Below are 21,069 nucleotides of genomic sequence, written 5' to 3'. Positions count from 1 at the left end.
CCCATCCTTGAGCTACTAATCATACCTTTTGACAGTCTGGAAAACCTCCAGAAACTGAGCCGGATCCTCAGCGCCTTCCACGACATACTTCCCCTGGATGGTGAAATTCGGTACACCCGTCACAAACTTCGATGTGGCCCCATACGCCTCTTGATCAACCTCCTTCCCACCCAGATCCGAATCCAGCCACGCCTGCACCTCATCTCTCGGCAACCGTGCCTCGGACTCCGTCGCGGCATGTAACAGGACCGCCTTATCGGTAATATTCTTCTCCTCCTCGAAATAAGCCCTAAACAGGGCCTCCACCACCTGCGTTTGTTTCTCAGCACCATACTTCTGGCCTGCCAGATACACCAGCCGATGGGAGTCACGCGTCCGCCCGGTATTCCCGCCATACGAGAACGCAATACCCTCCGCGGCCCCCGTGGCCGTGAGCCGCGCTGCCATGGCCTTCGCGCGCTCAGGTCCGCCCAGTCTGGCCTCATACATCGCCATCTTGTTGATACCGGGGTACGCGGCCCCGTCCGGGTTAAGGTAGAACGCGTGCCAGGATATGGAGAATGTGTCGGTTGGATAGGCCTGGGTGTGTTGAGCGATAGCTTTAGAGAGCCGTCGATGGCCAATATAGCACCACTAATAATAATATAAAAAATTAGCAAAAAAATTAAATTCACAATTTCAAAAATCACTTGGAAAGGGAGAGAAGAGCGTACCGGACAAATAGTATCCGAGACAATATCGATCTTGTAGTTTGTCATTTTGGACAAGCGTGCCGTCGTTCTGAGAGCCAGTTTGATTATTTCGATCAAATATTACGTTACTACACGTGAAAAAAAAACCCGAGGCGATGAATAGTTATATATATATATATTAAGTGCAATTGGTAAATGCTGAGCAGGTTACCCATTTAAGAAAGCCCGTAGCGGAAACACACCGAACCCCGCTCGGATGATTATTAATTCATAAATATTTAAACTTAATAATTCAGGTATTATTGTTCCACGTGCTAGGATCTACGTATGCATTAAGAGGATTAGCAATTCGGGCATATTATCGCGACAGGGCTGGCCAGTGTATACTTTATCTGAATGTTAGTGTCATTGTACATGTCATTGGTCAGTGTTTTAAGTATTATCCATTCTCAGTTAGTATACAGTATACAGATAAGTGAGAGCTTGTGAATCTCAATAGAATATCAAACCAGACAATTGATAGTATTCATTGAATGTTGTATGTTGTCACCATCATGTACGCCGAATACCATACCATACCATACCATATCATGCAACAGCAAGTAAACAAAACGCCGAGATGCTCCGGAAAGGAAAAAAAAAAAATTAAAAAAACTAAGTGCAAGCCCACTTCACTCCGGAAATGCATCATGAATCTATCATGACATAACAAAAGAATGAAGAAAAGTATGTAGCGAAACGAAATGAGCCCCGAAACTAGATCGTATGTGTCTGGCGGAGTTTGAAATCAGGTATGTAATCAAACCAATTTGTCTGCGGGTTATATCGGTAGGCTTTAAAGTCCACTCCATATGGCTTCGGCTCGAGCATGTACAACACGCCGAGTGGGACATCCAGACCAGCCACCTCGTCGCGGCTAAGGCCGAGGAAGTACGCGAGCAGGACGCGAGCGACCGAGCGATGCGTGACTAGGAGGACGTGGTCGGTGGTGCGTTCGACTTCGACAATGACGGCGCGGAGACGGTTGATGACGTCGAGATAACCCTCGCCTCCCGGTCCGGGGTATCGGTATTGTAGTTTCTCTTTTCTCCGGTTTTCGTACTCCTCGGGATATTTGGCTTTGATTTCTTCGTATGTCATGCCTTCCATTTTGCCTGCGTAGAGTTCATCCAGCATGCGCATTTGTTTGATGTCGTAGTCGTCGTCGTTGAAATAGGAGGTTGTTTGGATGGCTCGTTTCATCATGGAGGACCACACGCAGAAGTTGCGGGGCCTGTCGCGCGTGCCGTAGGATGGGTTGGGGGGTGTGCTGTCACCAGGGTGAGGCGGGAAATGGCTAGTCATTGCCTTTTGAGCCTGGTATTCCTCCCATACGCCCTTCTGGTGGTCTATAAACCTGGCCAGTGCCTCGCCGTACTTGTGTCCGTTTTCACTGAGTTCCGAGTCACCGCCGATACGGCCGAGTTGGTTGTCGATACTTTCACCGTGTCGTGTAATCCAGATTTGGCGCGGGGACAGGTTGAAATTCATCAGATAGTAGACGACTTGCGAGGACAAGAAGCCGTTTGTTTGGTGCGCCACGACTTTTCGTCCGACATCTATCATTTGCACGTACGCCATGTCGTTCTTTTCCTCGTATTCACCGAGAGGGACGTAGGATTCGTCGTACATTGCGACTCGCTTTTTGAAGTCTTCTAGCGCTTCCACAGGGTCTTGATCATGGTAGTCAGGACCAGAAAGTTTCAGCCGCATGTTTGATTCCAAAAGCACGGGGTCAACGCAGCGACTTTCTAGAAACAAGACTCCTAGTTCCGGGCCGGCACGTTCGCGGATGCGATCCATGATCGTCTTGCGGCGCTCTAGAGTGCTGTTTGTAGCATCTAGAATACCGACACTCCCACCTTGATCCAAGATATAATCTAGCAGCTCGTCCAAAGTGGCTAGTGCAACCTGCTCTCTGAGCTGGACTGCCTGCTGGTTATGGGGGTCGAAGAAACTCGCCGACTGGTCAATGGATTCGCGCTTCACTGGATGAACGTTCACTTCAGGCTTGTGTTCAACATCTGGCGTGCTATGTTCTGAACCAGGATGAGCAACGCGCTCGCCGTTTACGAGAATTTCTGTTGGAATAGCCGGCGGCGGAAGCGAGTCGCCCATCTCGGCGGGAGGCGAGGGAATAGAAGGCATAGGATTTCCGACACTAACGCTCATCTTGCGCACCGAGTCGACGAGCTCTTGGGTAATAGAGCTTTCGCTGCGATCCTTGGAGCGAAGCATAGAAGGCGACGGAGAATTCCCGGCCGCCAAACGCCGGCGCTCGCCAACATTGAATATGCGCGTGTCATGCTGTAACCAATTCAGATACCGTGCTAGCTTCTTTGTAACGTAACTTTTGCCTCGTGCTGGCAAGCCGACCATGACGATGACCAGCTTGGAGCCAACATCGCGCTCTGGAATGCGTCCATCGGGCGATACTTTGGACCGGGTGAGGCCGGGGATGTCAAGAGTGGTTGCTCGCGGCTTTGGAGTCTGCGCAGTGGAGGACGGGACAGATGTAGGAGTGTGTAATTGTGCGCGTCTGGGGTCGCTAGTTAGAGATATACACAGCAAATGGAAACGCAATCAGAGGCGGAAGAATTATGAGGCGCAAGGCCCTGGGTAAAAGGGACGCTCGTGGCACTAACAAGCGTCGATCTGCCGGAGACATGCATAATCTCGCAGACCACGCGCAAATCACAGGTAGTGTGCTAAACTTGGCAGGCAGGGTGGAATGCACGTCGATAGGAAGATGTCGGGCAGCAAAGGGTAGACTTACATCTGCGGAGAGCTGGGAGCGGTGGAAAGCGGGGTGTCTGACAGGGCCATTCCGACTCCGTCCTTGGATGGGCGGCGCTGAGAGGTCGATGGCGACGCCGGCTTGTGGGCATCGGGATGCAATTCGTTCCCTAGCGCTCGCCCGATCACGGTCTTCGGGGAATATAAGAAGGGCGCGAGGAGCCCGTGCCGCTCAGAGACCGAGTGCTAATGCTGGTGCTGCTGCCAGCACTACTGACGGCGGGTGAGGGCGAGAGACGAGGGTCGCGAGAAGCGTGCGGTGACGACGAAGCGACGCTCATCGTGGCGGACTAAGGAATATTATATATGCGATGCAATGTGCCCCAGCAGCACAACGCTGCTAGGCGTGAGGCGATCCCAGTGTGGAGTGGGTCTTGACGCCCGCGAGAAGGTGAAAACTTGAAAAGCAAGGCCGAGAGTGGATTTGATGCAGCGCGACGATGATGAGGATGATGATGATGGTGGAGTATGATGAGAGAGTGCGAAAATCCAGACGTGCGGCACACTGCGTCGACTGTCGAGCAAGAGAGGGCTGGTCCCGCGTATAAATGGTGATGTCGGACTGGGCTGGTCCGGCAGGGCTGCTAAGAATAATAAGAATCAGTCATGAAATAGGATCATAACAACCACACCTATTTCAATCTCTTTCACAGCGTCTTCTGGCCGATGAGTCAAGCACGCGGCGGGAGGCGCCAAATCCACTCGAGCCAATCGAGCCAATCGAGCCAATCGAGCCAAGAATGCAGAGGCCCGTCTTGCCGCTGACCTAATTCCTAGCACGGCTCGCTCGGGGTGGCCACGCTGTCTGTGGTTTATTAACAGTCAAGTCCGGCGTATCGGATGATCGGGCTCGTGGTGGTCGATGCGAGTGGGATGATGATTGCTGAGGGCTGAGGCTGACTGAGATGAGGATCCTGGGTTGTATACAGTAACACCTATTGAGTGCCGGGAGTCGATGTGATCACCGCCAAGCAAGCAGCGTGTTGGCAGTGGCAGCACTACTACCGCAGGGCTCGTTGAATTGTGGGCGTGTGGACCGGCCCAGAAAAGACTTTAATAATTTGAATTTTCAATAATTTGTCGCTGACGGGCCTGCACCTGCGCAGTGCTGAGTCTGAAAGCGGACTGTGTTGGTCCGTTGGGGAAGGACGGCCGTCGGATGCGCGGGCAGATTCCGCGATCCACGTTGGATAGTATAGATGGAGAATATAGCTAGAATGTATAGATACAGAGCTATGTATGATTTTGCGGCTGAAAATTATATACAAAATGAATGGAGGATCATGACCAGCATCGCGAGGCATTGGGGTTTAATCTGAATATAGTACGCAGCCTAGTTCGTCTTTTCTCTGGGCTGTTTCCTTCTATAGAGATTGTCCCACGAAGATCATATCATATTCCTTTCATTTGGAGCCCATCCTGCACTCATCTTACTCAGCCAGCTATGCACTTATCCGGCGTTGCAGGGCACCAATCCCTTGCAGCAGCGTACTCTGGCAGGGAGTATCTATCTCGCCAGCTTGGGATCAACAAACAAAGATTACTGCTGACTCCAGGAATGTCTTGGAAAATGGGGCCAGATGTTCTCGGAGACCGAGACCTCTTTATGTTGATGGCCTCGTTGTTCAGGGTGCCAAGGCCTGTACGACGCTCTGCAATCGAAAGGAGTAAAAAGAAACCATTGGGGCAGGCTTGGCTCATTTCCACCTCCTTTTTGCTGGTTCATATACTTTCTATTTGATGCCTCGTTTCCGCCCGGCTTGGCACTGTTGAGGATCGATTCAAAATTGGGTCATTGTTGTACGCGCAAACACATGATCTGCAGGCGACGGAGGGTGTGGTTTTCTCTTCTCCGCCCATGCCAAGCAGGCTCCCAAATACGTATTTTATCTCGAGCAGAGCTGGACTGTCGCAACTCTCATCGCGAAGCGACTATCTATCCGGCCAGATTGAGAGTAAGTCCAATCAGACAAGCGTACGCAGCAACACTGAGCGCAGTCAACGTCACCACTGCGTTACCACTGGTCCGGAATCTGCGGCGGTGCAGCCCATCTTCCCCGATCTCAGAGAAGAACTGGCGATTGCCTTGTTGGCGGCGGAACAAGCTGATGAGCAAGACACCGGTCCCGTAGACAGCGAATAACGCACCGATGCCGTAGAACTCTGCGGTGAAGACCTTCAAGACGATGAGCGCGAACGAGAACTGTGAGAGGGCTGTCCGAACGTATGCGCCCTCGAATGTACGTTGTGCCGCGCGAACTTCGACTATTTCATCGGGAGTCAGGACTGCGGAGCGTGCGCGGTGCAACCGCAGTCGGTAGCGGTCTGCTGCATGCCACTGGACAATCAGACCGTGAGCCATGTGCATATAAATAGCATGAATACTAATACATACCTCGAACATAGCGAGCGTGGGTTGCCTCACTGTCTGGAGCTGGTGTGGGGGTTTAAGGGTGGGAGGGAGAAGGAGTGCGCGGGGTGGAAGACGCCATCCCATCTTGTTAGCAGGAAATATCAGGTGCTCCGCATGCTCCGTGACAGTATCGGCATAGTCTTTTCTTTAGTGCCTCTTTTTTTCTCTCCAGCGAATCCAACTTGCTTAGGCCCTGCTCATTACATTATTACATATATTATGAGTTGCTGAGTTGCATCAAGAAAAAAGAGAAAGCTCAAATAGTCGGCTATTGACCCGGAATTCACGTCAATTGCCGACGTCGGGAATTTATCCACCAACAGCCTGCAGTTGGGGTAATCGGCATGGTTTCCGACCTGCGTGCTATAAGCTATAATTTATTACTCTGATGCTTTTTCTGGTCGTCGCAACTTTTCTCGCCTCTGTTTCTGGTTGATTGCGTCTTGTTTATATCAATTCGGCTGCATATACCAGCATGAGCAAAGTATTCGATGCGGCAGAAGGTATGTCTCTGGGGATGGCTCTCGCTGTGTTCCCCGCACAGACTAGTCAGTTTCTAACGCATCAGACCAGTCGCTAAACACAATACGGCCGACAGTTGCTGGGTGATTCTGTACGGCAAAGTCTACGATGTAAGCGCTGATACCTGGTATATCTTCAATTCCTGCTTCTGACTCACTAGGTCACCGACTTCATGGACAGCCACCCCGGCGGCGTCAAGGTCATTCTGAAACTGGCTGGCACAGATGCCACCGAAGAGTACGATCCAATTCACCCGCCAGGCATTCTAGAAGAAAACCTCAAGCCCGAAGCTCTCCTGGGTACCATAGATCCAGACACCTTGCCCAAGCCCAGCACCGACAACCAACCCGAAGAAGAAGAAGCAGAAGGGCCACCGCCTATGGAATCACTATATAACATGGATGAAATCGAACAGGTTGCCACCAAACAAGTCAGTCGGAAAGCATGGGCCTACTACTATTCTGCTTCAGATGACCTTACGACGAAACGCTTCAATAACGAAGTATACCGCTCCATCCTCCTTCGACCCCGAGTTTTCATTGATGTCACCAAATGCGATTTATCAACTTCAGTTATCGGGCATAAAGTCAGTTTGCCGATCTTTGTGGCCCCGGCTGCCATGGCCCGTCTTGCTCATCCAGCAGGCGAGGCAGGCATTGCCGCGGCTTGTCGTAGTTTTGGTGCTATGCAAGTCATTTCAAACAACGCATCCATGTCCCCCGAGCAGATTGTGGAGAATGCAGCTCCTGATCAGGTCTTTGGGTGGCAGCTCTATGTTCAGGTGGACAGAAAGAAGAGTGAGGCAATGCTGGCTCGTATCAATAAATTGAAAGCAATCAAATTTCTTGTTCTTACTCTCGACGCGCCCGTTCCTGGGAAACGGGAAGACGACTTACGCGGTGATAGCACAGCGAGCAAGTTGCCGGTCAGTTCGAGCTTAGTCGCTAAGAAGGAGGCAAAGAAGGGAGAAAGTCTTCCAAATGGAGCGCCAGTACCAAAGGCGGGCGGTGGCGGTATAGGTGCGCAACTATTTTGGGGAACAGAAGCCTCACTCACGTGGAAGGAAACTCTTCTTTGGCTTTCTAAACACACCGCTCTACCAATTATCCTAAAAGGATTACAGACCCACGAGGATGCCTATATTGCTTCCCTGTATGCGCCTCAGGTCAAGGGTATCATCTTGTCGAATCACGGTGGGCGAGCACTCGACACCGCGCCGCCGGCTATTCATACCTTACTTGAGATCCGCAAATATTGTCCCGAAGTGCTTGAAAAGTTAGAAGTCTGGGTTGACGGCGGCATCCGACGAGGCACAGACATCGTCAAGGCGTTATGTCTGGGAGCGAGAGCAGTCGGTATTGGCCGAGCTGCATTATGGGGATTAGGCGCTGGAGGTGTGGAAGGTGTCCACCGAACTCTTGAAAGTAAGATCCAAGTACACGATTTCATTAAAAACATTATGCTGACAAGTGTGTAGTTCTCGCCGACGAGACGAAAACCTGCATGCAATTATTAGGTGTTGGAAAAGTAGAGGATCTTGGCCTTCAGCATGTGAGTTGCATCAATTTCACTCCATCCAACTGTATGAATATATGCTAACGAACTCAGATCAACACCCGAATTGTCGAACAGCAAATATACGATGGACCTTCAGGATTGGGCGGCCTAACATCTCAAGTGCGGGCTAAGCTCTAGATGACGACTTGAAAAGGTCACTTCTGCATGTTTCTCTATTTCTCTTGCTCTCCATGTGCACTTCTAGCGTTAGCTGCGGGCAGGTTTAATGTTGAAGTATATTATATGTCTGTAAATATATTTTTTTCAAGGTTTATATCCAACAGCCGGGGCCTCTTGTCATATATCGGATTCAGTGTATAAAATTCCTATCATGTAGGCAATACTAAACTAAACAGAAGACAGGCCGAAAAATGAAAATGAGCTTGTAATTGGCTGAGCGGTGCTTGAATAAATTGGTAATCAAATAATTAGGCAATCATTATTTGTCATCATATCCCCAGTACATGTATCTCGCATTCAAAATTCCATATGACAGATTTTTGCTCTGGCGCCAAGTATATAGTAGATGCTATTCAAAACAGTCTTGCTACGGCGGAAACACTATTGCGTAATATCTGCTCTTCTTTCCCCCGAGCCCGTTATGAAGTCTCTGATGGTATTACGGCCGGTAGAGCACAACCCCAGCCTTGCTTATCAATATTACCTTTCGTAAAATTACCAGAACTAATAAGTAAAACAGGACAATAGTTTTACTCTTACCGATACGAGTCTGTGAGCCTTCTATATCAGGAAAGTCCTCAAAATTAGTTGATTAAATGTTTATGAGCTATAGCGTAACTATCCACGGGTCAATCACGATGCCTGTGCTATAACCATGCAACCTAAATACCAATTGCAATTGGCAATTGAATGCCGGCGACGAAGCTACATGTATTAAGGAGTTGTTTAGGTTGCTACACATAGTTTCGAAACTAATAGAGTTCACTTTTCGTGTTGTCAAATCTGTTACTACAACGATAAGTAAGTAAAGATCAGGAGATAAGAAAGGTAGATTGGAACGTTCAGGAGTCAATAGAACTGCGCAATAAAAAGTTATATTATCAGTTTGTAAAATTACGGGCATATTTCCGCATGAAACAGAAAAATACTGATCATGTTGGACTACGGCCGTATACAATGCCCCCCTCGTTGCAGTCGTTTCTATAAACAGTCAATATATAGTTGTTTCCCAGACGTTTCCTTCTTTATATTCAACATCCAAAATCAAAAACATCGTCAATTATCCCACTATGTTAAGTGTAGCGATTCTCGTGTTCGACGGCGTTGACATCCTTGATTTTGCGGGTCCTCTAGAAATATGCTCACATGCTTCACATTCCTTGGATTACAGGAAGCCGGACCCGGTTTTTGAAATTGACATTGTTGGGGCACACGAGCTTATTAAATCCAGTGCAGGAGTCCATATATCCCCCAGGACCTCTATTGAAACCGCTATCTCTCGGCTGGATACCCTTGACGTTCTCATTGTCCCAGGTGGACCCCCGCCGATTCTCGAATCTCTAATAAAAAGCAATTCTCAAGAACTCCAGTTAGTCCAGGCTTTCGGGCGCCTAGAAACAAAAGAGCGACCCCGGATTATTCTTTCCATATGCACGGGTGCTATGTTCCTCGCCGCGAGCGGTTTACTCAAAGACACGAAGGCGACAACACATCATCTGTTTCTTGACGATCTACGTGCGATTTGTGGGACCAAGGGAGAAACTAATATTGTTGCTGCACGCTATGTCGATGGCGGTGTCAGACCTAATGGATTGAGAGTGATTACTAGTGGAGGCGTCTCTTCTGGATTGGATGCCGCATGTTATTTTGTTGAGCAAGCTGCCTCCCCTCAAGTTGCGGCATATGCAGCGAAGATGGTCGAATACGAATGGAAAGCATCGAGTTAAGATGTATGCCCTCTGTTGACTATTTCAGCTTTGTATTATGATAAAAGGAATTGAATGACATCACTTAAAATAAAAATATCTAAGATCGTTGCACAATCACAAGACTGGGAGTCTTCCCACTTGAAGAAAGACTTTCTACACCTTTTTACTAGATATAGAAGGTTGTACTAGAACAAAGGAGTTAATGACAGTGTCGGACTGGGTATCACAATCAGCCAGACTTAAATTTACAGAATTACTTGATAGTGTGTTCTTGTGTTTCGAGGGCAAACCTTGCTTTTCGCCCAGATCTACGCTTATCACATCTGATTTACTGTATTCTGTATCCGTAATAGTAAATTATATAATTTCATTCATAATATAAAGAAACTTACATAAATGTATGAAGCCTTCAGGCAATGGTTGAAGGCGGTGAGAAATGCGGTCGAACCATTAGCTGGGGGGTTGGATATTATAAATCAATTAATAACAAAAGCTAAAGCGTAGATTTCGTGGCAAACCACCTTGGGTGCAATTATCCTGGTTTTTGTATTTTTAACGGCTTTCACCTATGTCATAAGGGCTTTGATCTATCGATTCTAATTTCAATGCAGACATAGCTTCTTCAAAACAAAGCAAGCCATGGTGGAAGGAACTACGAGTCGGGATCGATCCAACCAACAGGATGTTGCCAGAAATGCACGCCCAACGTACGTTGACCAATGTTAATACTAATCAATTGATTAGTTTCACCTGAGCCATGAACTCAAACTATCATTTATAGGAAAGGAAGACGGAATCCTTATACCCAGATTGCATGGTGAGCCGATCCATTTGAAAATCAAGACCTATCCCTACTAAGCACATTTCAGTGAGGAATGCCGAAGACGAAAAATCAAATGTAACGGCGACAAGCCGTGCCGTCGATGTGGGAATTTGAAACTGAACTGTATGTCATATTTCCCTTTTCTATGCCCTTGTCTTCTAAACGCTAAGACTGGATACGGGCCACTACTTCGCAAATATCAAAGCGCCTGAACAAATAGTCTTGAGTCATAGTGAGGATAGGTATGCTTCTACAATGTTTTTAAGACTTTTATTAATCAATGCCATAGGGATGTGGCGGCGTTGAAGCTACAAATTTCTTCACTTCAAGTGGAACTACAGTCTGTTTTAGCACAAGTGCGACTGTCCAAACATGGTCGAAGCCCTGGGAGTGACGACGCAAATAGTCCTCCAGAATCAGCTCTAAAACAGTCATCTTCGATCAGCATCTCCAACACAGATGCCAACGATACCCTACGCCACCGAGACTGCCTCTATCATGGTCCTGCCAGTGCGGTTTTTCCGTACGATATCGTTCGGAATAACCTACAATCGATGGGCATCATGGACTCACCCGCCAGCGCTAGCAATGCCCTGGAGTTTTATTCTGCCAATGAATTAAAAACAACGCAAAAAGAGCAGGACCCTCTTAGGCTTTTGTCAAGAGGAGAAGCCCTACATTTATGCGAGTTGTTTGCAGAAGAAGCCAATATTATGTACCCTTTTTTAGATATGGACAAGCTGAAGAGTCAAATTGAGATCATCTTCTCAAATACACACTCAAAGGTAACAATCCCAACCCAGAAATATGAGGGTTTATCAGTGGATGAACTGGACGTTGTAATCTTGATGCTAGCGGTGTCCCTCGTGATAGAGAGCGGAGGGGAAAGTGAAGTTGGCAGATCTCTGTTTCTCTTTACAAAGGACCGATTGAAAAATAAAATTTGGTCTCCGATAACTCTGACAGGTATCAAGTCTCTTGTTCTGGCAGTAAGAATTTGTATCTTGAATGGATTCAAAAGTACGAAGTATTCTAATATTCTTGAAGGGCCGGTATTACTTTTATTCATACGAAGACGAGAGACAGGCGTGGAGGACAATTGGTATCGCAGCGCGACAATGCCTTGAATTGGGGTTGCATCGTACAGAGGCGTACTCAACAATGAGTCCAGAGGACGCAGACTCTGCACGAATCCTGTTTTGGTCTATTTTTACTTTGGATCGTCGTTGGAGTTTTGGAACCGGACTTCCTTTTGCAATTCAAGAAGAAGACATCGATTCATCTCTTCCAGAGCCAGTATGTTTGCCACACCTTGTATTCTAACACTCTTCCTTTTGTCTGATTACTTTGTTTCTTGCGTAGGACGCGACTTGTTTCTATCTGAAGACCATGATTCCTTACTGTCGCATTGGTTCAAGGGTATGGTTCTCTGGTCTCGGTACCGGTAACCTCTCCAAGCTGCGAGCCGACTCCATGAAGCAACTCGACCTACAGGTTCTAGAGTGGCAAAAACATATTCCAGAAATACTGCAATGCCCGAACCCATACAGTACTGACAGTGACAAAAGACCGGGCCTGAGAAATCTCCAGGTTCAGATCTACGTCCGTACTAACATCATGCGGGTTCTGGTTTATCGTCCAGTGTTATATAGTGCTCAGAACATCGCGGAAAACAAAAAGCTTGCCGATCTATGCTTATACTTGGCCAAAGACACTATACGCGTATTATATCAAATGAACAAGATAAATGGTATATACGACACTCGACAAGCCTTGTTTAGCTTTTTTATTTTGTCGTCGTTTGCCGTCATCTTATTAGCATGTTTTCATGCACCAGCCGACTTCTGTGCCTGTGTTCAAGAGGAGGTATCCATGGCTCTTGAACTTATTCGAGGTCTTGACGCGAAATCCCGGGTAGCCAAACGGTTGTGGAAAGTTATTGAAGATCTTCGAGACGTTGGTGAAGGACTAGGGATTTTCTTTCCTCCCAAAACCTCTGGACAGCAAGGCAAAGATCATGCGGCTCCTGAAGTTCACGAATCCCTTGGTAGTCATCAACCTCCAGCTCTGGTCTTCCGCGGAGATGAAATGCCAGCGACAGGATTGCAAATGAGTGATGAATTGACTGGCCTTCTTGAAGCGACTGGAGTATACAATTTCCCGCCTGCCGGCTCGGTAGAAGAGGACCATAGTAGTCTTTCCAGCCATTCCAATAAGCAATCAGATATAAACCAAGCTTCGGTACGTGGGTGGGGTAATGTTGATGAACTATTTGAAATCATGGACCCTCTGTTTCAGAACTCATAGGTAAAGTCTATAGTGATATCGTACATTAATTTTATTCACCTCAATTCAACTCTCCAGAATTCCCTTTAAAGAAGCACGAAAAAGACATCAAAGAAAGTAACCCTAAGAGGGAAGCGTGTCTTGGCTTAGCGCATTGCAAGCTTGAATTCATCATGGAGCAACAATGTATGCAACCATTCTATGCTGCAACACCCTTTTTGGGGGAAACCCTACCTTGAAGCCGGATCTGCGAAGCGGCTGTTTTTTCGTATACGTTCCCCATATTTAAAGAAAATGTATCTATTCACATAATGGCTATTAGCTCCGGAACACTTTCAATTAACGATAAAACGAACAAATGAAAACACGTACGGAAATGGTAGCATAGGAACCGTCAAAAATGCGAGTAACGAAGTTGCCCATCGATATCCCAGTGCCTCGTACACTACAGTAAGAACCGTTAATGAATCTCCGAACAGGAATTTGACCCAGTTGTGGAGACTTACTCTGTACGCCAAAAAGGGGGAACACAGCTGCAAAACTGCTTCGGAGAAAAGCATTCGCCGCCAATGCACTCGCAGCATATAAAGGATATGCATCAACAAGAAACGTAATAATTCCCTGAAAAGCGAGAAAAACTCTGCACCGTCATGTCAGTCAAAGTTGACTTCTTAACCTCTCGAACAGACAACGTTGAACTCACCCTAGGCCGAAGAAAGAACTTCCAATCATAGGCATTATCCAGTGGACCTTCACCAGACGTATTAGGCACCATGTTTCACAATTAAATGATATCTTACCGATGCTGTACTGCTCCATGCAAACCAAAACAAGCTAATTGTAATAAGTGGTGCCCCAATGATTGCTGGAGGAAGCCGGAACTCAGGAGGAAAGCTATCTCCGTCATATTCGTGTTTATTAATTAGCCTCTGTAAATTCCGTTTGAAGAAAGGGTCGAGAAAGACTCCAATGATTGTTCCAACAAGTTGTCCTAGAAAAGTCAAGCCAACCTGCCACAGATTAAAGCCCCACGTGTTTGAAAACACCAAAGGGAAAGCACCGAAGAAAAGGTATAAGGTGCCAATCAACAGAGCCGTATAGATACACAGACAAAGGCACATTGGCTCGCATAGCAATAGCAAAAAGGGACGATACATTGATGTCACCAAATCTCGTTGTATAGACGCTGTTGGCTGCTGAAAGTTTTCGTTTTCCTTGTTTTTCGACCCTGCCAACAATGCCCTTTTGTGTAGTATGACTGGTGCGTACGTTTCTTTCATGAAAATGATTGTTGCGACAAATAATGAAGAACTCCAGATTATAATTGTGTAGAATGACCAGCGCCTAAAGTAAAGAAGTCAAAAAATTATGATAATAAACAATTGGCCGAATGCCACCTCGGATTCCTTGGATTATCTTACCAAGATGCAAATGAATTGATGAATCCTCCAACAAGTGGCCCTAGAACAGGTCCAGCAAATGGCGTCGCCGTGTATATCATCATAGGTAACTGCAATGTTTCGCGTGTATACAAGTCGCGGATTGTTCCTCCGGCCACACTTTGGAAAGCAGCACTTGTTAGACCACCAAGCATACGACCAGCAAGCATAGTTGCAAGATTTTGTGCCGTGGCACATGGGATAAGCCATATTGTAAACAGGGCTAATGAAACTAGGTATATAGGTCGCCGGCCATAGTACTATCGAACAATATCATTAGACTTTGGTTTTGTAGTATACAACAAAAGGGGTGAGTATCAACATGCCTCAGAAATAGGAGCCACGAACATTGGGCCAACACCCATGCCGAAGATAAAAAGCGACAAACCTACAGTAGCGGCAAGCTCTGATATATGAAACTGAACTGTGATTTGATCGTAGGTAGAGGAGTAGAGCGCCGAGGTGCATGTTCTATGGTCACAATCAGTAAGCATACAAATCTCCAATCCGAAGTCTTAACTCACACGCAGAGCGAACTGAAAGAAACAATCAAGACCATAAGCCATTTTCGCCAGGGTGCAAAATTTTGAGGGTTTTCTGGATCATCTGGACCGTTCCAATCCAGTTTTATCGGGCTTTCTGTCATCATGTTCCTGATATATATGCAGTAGAGTAATTTGTTCTGTATCATTGCCTAAGATCCAAGGACGCCGCCATGGCGTTATGAATATATATGTTTTCATATTTGCCATCAGAATTTACAATCTACTGTCTTCAATACCACAATAGTCAATCATCACTACTGATTTTGTATGAAAATTAGTAAACAGCAACCCAAGAGTAATTGTCATCTCAGACTATTCCGTTTCCGCTTCCGCTTCCGCTGATCACCAAGCAAAAGCCCTAACCTTAACCCTAACCCTAGGTAGTACGAAACACAGCAACTTATCAGTATTTGTCATCGCATCACAACCATCCTAAATCAAGCATCACCGTCAAAGTGATCATCTTGGGAGAGAAAAGATCTCAACTTGATCATTGATATTGCTTCGATAACTACGCGCGAGATTGTGGATGCCATCCAGTTCTAGTTCGTGGGGCCTGGCATCTCTTTATAGAACAAATCGATTGTCACGAATATGAAAGCGATTAAAAAAAAAACCTGAATTGACAATAATGGGAATGAGAAAGGATGAGTTTGAGGTTGACGATGAAAAATGTAATAATGTGGAATAAACGTGGATGATTGAGGTGGATTGAGGCAGTATGCGAGTATCGAAAGTGATTGCATCATGACGAGAGCCGTGCGCGCTAACTCGGAAACTTAAACAGCTGCATATGTAGTACCTCCACATTGTAAAACCCTCCCTCTATAACAACATCAAGTAGCACAGCGGATTCCCCTGGCAATCTCCTAGCTAATGCTACTGTGACAAAAGACCGGTCAATCTCGTTCCAGTATTTTCGCCATGCCGCGGCGAGACTATATGAGTCGCCCCTTCCAGAGCTTCACTCACAACGCTCGAGGGCAGATCAAACATGCCTGGGATAATTTCTGGGACTTTATGATGAGAGACAACATTCTCGAGGTAGCTATAGGTTTAATGTGCCATATATCCTTCTATCCTGATTGTAGTCGCATCGTATTTTCTGACTGTCGTCTAGAATTGCATCAGCTTTCACAAAACTTGTCAATTCATTTGTCTCGGATCTGCTCCTGCCAATAATATCTTTGCTGCCTTTTCTGCACCGCAATCTAGACCAGAAATTCGCCGTTTTACGGAAAGGACCTCATTACCATAGAGGGTATGGGTACAATACTCTTAAACAGGCACGCGATGATGGCGCACTTGTCATGGCCTATGGGTACGTTAATGCCGGTGACATAGACTCGTTTCTTGACCTATATTGATGCTTGTCGAAAGGGCATTCTTGAATAACCTGGTAAGCTTTCTGGCAGTAGGCCTGGCATTGTACTCCATAGGGCAGATATACACATGGATATCCCACGATGTGGTTATCAAGCGGACTGTCAAGTGCAGGTATTGCAGGAAGTGGATAAGTTCCAAGGTGAGCAACCTGTTTAGATTACTATGATTGTACAAACTTAGGGTAACGGATAATCAGGCATTGCGCTGTGTGAATTGTACAAGCTGGCAAGATGGGAGAGAAGATCAGCTTCGTGCGTAAAATGACATGTGTTTCTACGGGGAAAAATTCCTATTGGCAATCATCACAGTAACACAGCTCGCCAAGAACTATGATATGACGAATGCTGGATAACAAAAGGTATCAATACAAGTCAAATCATGCTTCTGGGACACGAATAAGCGCCTATTTCCAACCGTAGTACGATAAATTGTCATCCGCCACCCATTCATCTATCGGGGCTCTCCTGGGCTCGACTAAGGATCGCACAACGTGAACTTACCGTCAGGTACTATGGGGGAAATGTACAAATAAACATCTATAGGGGTATCTATCTATACAATCGACAATTTTCAGTCCAGGTATGAAGGCTAGCTAATTCGCGTCCTTAGCCAGGAGCGTCAACATTCGACCTAATCCAGCCAGGTTGAAACCAACAGTCGGGATATTCCCATTGACAAATCTCTGAGAGTGGACCTACAGGAAAGGATCAAGACAATCCGATCTGTCAAATCGGAAGAAAATACGTTTTGCTCGTTTAGAAATATATTATATTCGCACTAATCACGTTTAAAGGAAACGTATGGCCATTTCTGTTATATATGACATCATCATCAGATCTACCTATGCAGTTCTCAACACGCGGATTTTCACGGAAAATCCAAAATTTTATGCATCATTCCCGTCTTAATTATCAAATTTACGTTATGCCGGCGTTAATGGTCACACGGTGGCTGGTGCTTTCTTTGGGTACGTACCTTAGGAATGCGGAGCTTGCGTTGATCTTTGATTGATTCGGCCAGTCAAGGGGCCTATACTGTGAAGTAACTGATATCACAACCAATCAAGCATCTGGAACCCATACGGACAAGAAAACTGTTATGACCGAGTTGACGCCGCACAAATACTTGGTGTAGCCTTGTGCTTGAGTAATAGAACCCTGGCTCGTGAGATCTTTACGAATTACATGAAACGTCAGACCATGTCTCTTTCCGCCTGTGAATTTGGAACTTTTATTTTACCTGCCATTGTCTTTAAACTACACAGAAATTTCAGTTAAATGTCCTGAAATTACAAATCTACTAAGGGCTGTCGGAACGCCCTTCTCTGCCCATTCCAAACCCCCCACTCTTCCAATTTCTGTGGAACGCTCTCTAAATCCACTACGCTTGGCTTCTACGAGCCTCTCTATACGCAAAATCATTCGCTCTGGATTGCCCGTCCTTGTTTGAAATGAAGGTACTACATTACGGCCTAGCGGTGACCCGTTCCCGTGCGCGTATACCCGCAAATTTTTGGAGCTCCTCATCACAACCGCAGAAATGGATGTGCCATTACGCCTGAATCTTTGAGGAATGCTATTCAAACTAATAGCTTAATATAATCCTGTCTGACTCGTCGGAATGTGTGGTAGACCGGACGTGATTCCCGACATGGAGCTTACCGTGCCAGTGTAACACTGTCCAACTAGGGCAAAGCGAAGAAGGACGCGATAATGTCATAGCATATTATCCCGCCGGGAATAAATGCTCCTGATTGGGGTTGATGGTGTCCTGCTTGACTTGATTCCAGATTTCCTAGTATGAAATACACGGTGGTCCGCAAAGCACACGCGACCCCTTCAGAAACTCAATATGCTTGACAGCACTCTGGTGTTCCTACACTATTTCTAAAAATATCAGGATTACTAGCCCTCTTCCAAACAAGGAGTTAGCTAAAGTCCTGATTGACCTTCCCCCTTCTATGACGTCGCATTCTCCATAGCTTTCACAGCTAGTTGTTATTACACTGCTAGCGCAGCCTCCTATCTCATCTCATCTCATTTGAAGAGAAAACCGAGACAGCCTTTTGCTCATTACCAGAGTAAGAGGTACCCTAGGGGAATTTCACTAGGGCAGAATGTCAGTCGACGACGGCAAAGCAAGAGATGAAGTTCACCAGGGAAAGAAAAGGACAAAATTCGTCGGCTACTTATGGGATACTTTCGATAAACCACCTGCTGAGCGGCGATTACTGACTAAGCTTGACGCTGCTATTCTTTCATTTGGGGCTGTAGGTGAGTATTTAAGGAATCTGTATTATTCATTGACTCAGCTTACAAATTACCCCCAGGCTATTTCGTCAAGAGCGTGGACCAGTATAACATCAACAATGCGTTTGTTTCGGGGATGTAAGATATATATCTTAAATCCTTAACCGTGGGGAACCTTTCTAACTTGGATTCGAATAAAGGAAAGAAGACCTAGGGTTATACCAGAATCAACTTAACTATATACAGACAGCGTGGTCTCTAGGATACATGTTGGGGCAGATCCCCAGTAACATTATACTCAGTCGAGTGCGACCCAGATACTGGATACCCAGTTTAGAAGTACCCTATCCCTCTGAAAATCTTTCTCATCCAACAAACTCACAAATTTATTTTCTCAGGTCTGCTGGTCCGTTCTTACCCTGTCATTATCAAGGTGTAACCGAGCCTATCAATTCTACATCATTCGGTTCCTTGTTGGTGAGTGATTTTATTTCCGAGAATAAGCGCTGTCTATAAGCTGATGTACACAGGCCTCTGTGAAAGCGGTTATTATCCCGGGATCCAACATTCACTTGGTTCGTGGTACAGACGAGACGAACTCGGAAAGAGAGCTTGTATTCTGCAAATGTGTAGCGCGGTCGGACAAATGGTATCGGGTTATATGATGGGAGGAGTATACCACCTGGGAGGCGTTGGGGGTCACAAAGGCTGGCAATGGTATTTGAAAAAGTAAAACTTCTAGATCGAAGCTCTAACTCCATTTCAGGGCATATATTATTGATGGTTCACTTTCCTTGCCTATGGCTATAGCAGGATACTTCTTACTTCCAGACGTGCCCGAAATTACCAAATCATGGTATCTCAGCGAGGAGGTATGTCAAGCTTTCATTTCTCTTATTGATAGTGGATTGGCTAACGTATTTAGGAAATAAAACTGTCTCAGCTTCGTATGCAACTAGAGGGACGGAAGCCTCGCTCGAATTACACAAAACAAAAAATGAAGAGGATTTTTTCATCCTGGCATATTTATTTGCTGTCTCTTCTCTATGTGTTAGTAAATCACTATCCTGTATGATTTGATCAGCATTTATTGACGGGAATTCCAGAGCATTCAACAATGGATCCACGAACACACAACCAGTATTTCAACAGTACGTCAATTTTCCTAACCAGTGTTATGAAGTATAAACGGATTTTGCTCACGGCCTTAGATATCTGGGGCATTCAGAACATCCCAAGTACACAGTATCACAAATAAATAATTATTCGACAACCACTTCTGCTCTTCAGGTTTTAATGACATTGATATATGCTTGTAGGTTTGAATTAAATCAAATCTCGGAACCATTATCCTAACTATCTCATTAGGGTTATCGGATACCATTCTCAGAGGCAGACGCTGGCCACCTCTTGTATTTGGAGGGGTAAGTGTGGCTGAACTTTTCTTCAACAAAATAAGCCTAAAATTGAATTACAGGTTGTGAACATCATATGCTATGTATCTCTGGCGGTGTGGGATATTCCCAAATGGTGGAAATGGACTTGCTTCATTGCAAGCGGCGCCTCTTATGGTTTGGGTGGACTGTGCATGGCGTGAGTCTGCTTTCTCAATCGCCATGAATCTTGCTCACAATAAATGTTCAGCTGGGCCAACGAAGTCTGCGAAGACGACAGCGAGGAGCGCGCCATAACCATTGCGGCGATGAACGAAGTCGCATACATCTTGCAGATATGGCTACCACTCATTGTCTGGCAGCAAGTTGAGGCTCCGCGGTACTTCAAGGGATACGTTACTGTCTCCTTCATGTCTGTACTCCTTATTATTATGTGCTTTATAGTGCGCCGTCTCCATAATAGAGAAATCTCGACCCGAAAATCTCATGCTGCTGGTACCAGCCCGCAGGACGATGAAATCATCGAAAATACCAACGGGGCGGCAATCAAAACCAACCATCTGACAACGGACTCGAGCATCGATCTCATTAAGTCCGAGACCTTGATATCATCCGACTCATCATCGTCGTCGCCGGTGTCGCGTGCTGCATCTTCAAAGTGTTCTGGAGAGTATTCGTATCCGGATCGTATCATGATGACTCATTTTCCAGCGGATTCTGTTGTTAATATTGAGATGGAGACTCGTCCATCGAAAATGATTTGATTGGGGACAAGTCTCGCTGCTCACTGAAAAGCTTCAATTGCTTCATATTTCTGCGATGAATTGTACGAGCAAACAATATCTTTTATTTCTTAGGGCTACAAGGTACCTAGTTTATGTTGTGTATCTGGTGGCAAGAGTCTAGGTGAGCACATATAACTTACTTATTCATACGCATTTCTTAATGTCAATTTCAATGTTACTTTGTTATGTCAAGTCACCAAACTGGGTGTACTTGTTGAATCTAAGTCTGTATTTCGTTTATGTGATTTGGCATA

At 46.0% G+C, this 21,069-nt stretch overlaps 9 protein-coding genes across 9 annotated transcripts; 5 read left to right on the top strand and 4 right to left on the bottom strand.

Moving 5' to 3' along the window:
- Positions 1 to 15: 15 nt before the first annotated feature.
- On the bottom strand, positions 16 to 758 carry BGW36DRAFT_288580 (DSBA-like thioredoxin domain protein; the record flags this gene model as incomplete). Its single annotated transcript, XM_046210593.1, has 2 exons — positions 16 to 633; positions 714 to 758. The coding sequence occupies 2 exons, from the start codon at positions 756 to 758 to the stop codon at positions 16 to 18; spliced, it is 663 nt and encodes a 220-aa protein (XP_046077249.1).
- A 690-nt stretch (positions 759 to 1,448) lies between these two features.
- Positions 1,449 to 3,808, bottom strand: BGW36DRAFT_394354 (6-phosphofructo-2-kinase 1; the record flags this gene model as incomplete). The annotated part of the gene is made up of 3 exons (XM_046217908.1): positions 1,449 to 3,270; positions 3,508 to 3,659; positions 3,746 to 3,808. 3 exons carry the CDS (start codon positions 3,806 to 3,808, stop codon positions 1,449 to 1,451), a joined length of 2,037 nt encoding a protein of 678 aa, XP_046077248.1.
- Positions 3,809 to 5,463: 1,655 nt separating this feature from the next.
- Positions 5,464 to 5,931, bottom strand: BGW36DRAFT_394353 (uncharacterized protein; the record flags this gene model as incomplete). Its single annotated transcript, XM_046217907.1, has 2 exons — positions 5,464 to 5,865; positions 5,923 to 5,931. 2 exons carry the CDS (start codon positions 5,929 to 5,931, stop codon positions 5,464 to 5,466), a joined length of 411 nt encoding a protein of 136 aa, XP_046077247.1.
- A 67-nt stretch (positions 5,932 to 5,998) lies between these two features.
- BGW36DRAFT_370923 (putative mitochondrial cytochrome b2) lies at positions 5,999 to 8,385 on the top strand. Its single transcript, XM_046215297.1, has 5 exons — positions 5,999 to 6,443; positions 6,514 to 6,572; positions 6,623 to 7,886; positions 7,940 to 8,013; positions 8,071 to 8,385. Exons 1-5 carry the CDS (start codon positions 6,416 to 6,418, stop codon positions 8,155 to 8,157), a joined length of 1,512 nt encoding a protein of 503 aa, XP_046077246.1. The 5' UTR covers positions 5,999 to 6,415; the 3' UTR covers positions 8,158 to 8,385.
- Positions 8,386 to 9,269: 884 nt separating this feature from the next.
- BGW36DRAFT_404436 (ThiJ/PfpI family protein) lies at positions 9,270 to 9,926 on the top strand (the record flags this gene model as incomplete). Its single annotated transcript, XM_046218933.1, has 1 exon — positions 9,270 to 9,926. One exon carries the CDS (start codon positions 9,270 to 9,272, stop codon positions 9,924 to 9,926), a length of 657 nt encoding a protein of 218 aa, XP_046077245.1.
- Positions 9,927 to 10,437: 511 nt separating this feature from the next.
- On the top strand, positions 10,438 to 13,038 carry BGW36DRAFT_335515 (fungal-specific transcription factor domain-containing protein; the record flags this gene model as incomplete). Its single annotated transcript, XM_046212942.1, has 7 exons — positions 10,438 to 10,615; positions 10,690 to 10,725; positions 10,778 to 10,854; positions 10,913 to 10,973; positions 11,021 to 11,720; positions 11,779 to 12,027; positions 12,094 to 13,038. Exons 1-7 carry the CDS (start codon positions 10,548 to 10,550, stop codon positions 13,036 to 13,038), a joined length of 2,136 nt encoding a protein of 711 aa, XP_046077244.1. The 5' UTR covers positions 10,438 to 10,547.
- A 26-nt stretch (positions 13,039 to 13,064) lies between these two features.
- Positions 13,065 to 15,102, bottom strand: BGW36DRAFT_414482 (major facilitator superfamily domain-containing protein; the record flags this gene model as incomplete). The annotated part of the gene is made up of 8 exons (XM_046219293.1): positions 13,065 to 13,317; positions 13,390 to 13,462; positions 13,524 to 13,657; positions 13,721 to 13,767; positions 13,818 to 14,361; positions 14,439 to 14,716; positions 14,783 to 14,927; positions 14,981 to 15,102. The coding sequence occupies 8 exons, from the start codon at positions 15,100 to 15,102 to the stop codon at positions 13,248 to 13,250; spliced, it is 1,413 nt and encodes a 470-aa protein (XP_046077243.1). The 3' UTR covers positions 13,065 to 13,247.
- An 841-nt stretch (positions 15,103 to 15,943) lies between these two features.
- On the top strand, positions 15,944 to 16,646 carry BGW36DRAFT_394350 (putative large-conductance mechanosensitive channel; the record flags this gene model as incomplete). The annotated part of the gene is made up of 4 exons (XM_046217906.1): positions 15,944 to 16,062; positions 16,122 to 16,322; positions 16,382 to 16,526; positions 16,584 to 16,646. 4 exons carry the CDS (start codon positions 15,944 to 15,946, stop codon positions 16,644 to 16,646), a joined length of 528 nt encoding a protein of 175 aa, XP_046077242.1.
- A 1,582-nt stretch (positions 16,647 to 18,228) lies between these two features.
- BGW36DRAFT_313854 (major facilitator superfamily domain-containing protein) lies at positions 18,229 to 21,020 on the top strand. Its single transcript, XM_046212526.1, has 12 exons — positions 18,229 to 18,660; positions 18,717 to 18,774; positions 18,837 to 18,975; positions 19,035 to 19,113; positions 19,167 to 19,353; positions 19,403 to 19,508; positions 19,562 to 19,686; positions 19,743 to 19,787; positions 19,848 to 19,951; positions 20,005 to 20,060; positions 20,114 to 20,229; positions 20,281 to 21,020. The coding sequence occupies exons 1-12, from the start codon at positions 18,504 to 18,506 to the stop codon at positions 20,792 to 20,794; spliced, it is 1,686 nt and encodes a 561-aa protein (XP_046077241.1). The 5' UTR covers positions 18,229 to 18,503; the 3' UTR covers positions 20,795 to 21,020.
- Positions 21,021 to 21,069: the final 49 nt, after the last annotated feature.

The sequence above is a fragment of the Talaromyces proteolyticus genome (genome assembly GCF_021365285.1).
Source record: "Talaromyces proteolyticus strain PMI_201 chromosome Unknown BGW36scaffold_2, whole genome shotgun sequence".
Classification (NCBI taxonomy): domain Eukaryota; kingdom Fungi; phylum Ascomycota; class Eurotiomycetes; order Eurotiales; family Trichocomaceae; genus Talaromyces; species Talaromyces proteolyticus.
Note: the sequence above shows the minus strand (reverse complement) of the source record. Positions and strands in the feature narration are given on the sequence as shown.

Excerpts from the sequence above, each read along its gene's own strand:
- BGW36DRAFT_370923 (XM_046215297.1), top strand. The coding sequence starts at position 6,416 with ATGAGCAAAGTATTCGATGCGGCAGAAG. Across the intron at positions 6,444-6,513 it reads AGTATTCGATGCGGCAGAAG|TCGCTAAACACAATACGGCC; the intron begins GTATGTCTCTGG and ends GCATCAGACCAG. Across the intron at positions 8,014-8,070 it reads AGGATCTTGGCCTTCAGCAT|ATCAACACCCGAATTGTCGA; the intron begins GTGAGTTGCATC and ends TAACGAACTCAG.
- BGW36DRAFT_313854 (XM_046212526.1), top strand. The coding sequence starts at position 18,504 with ATGTCAGTCGACGACGGCAAAGCAAGAGATGAAGTTCACCAGGGAAAG. Across the intron at positions 19,354-19,402 it reads GGTCACAAAGGCTGGCAATG|GGCATATATTATTGATGGTT; the intron begins GTATTTGAAAAA and ends ACTCCATTTCAG. Across the intron at positions 19,509-19,561 it reads CATGGTATCTCAGCGAGGAG|GAAATAAAACTGTCTCAGCT; the intron begins GTATGTCAAGCT and ends TAACGTATTTAG.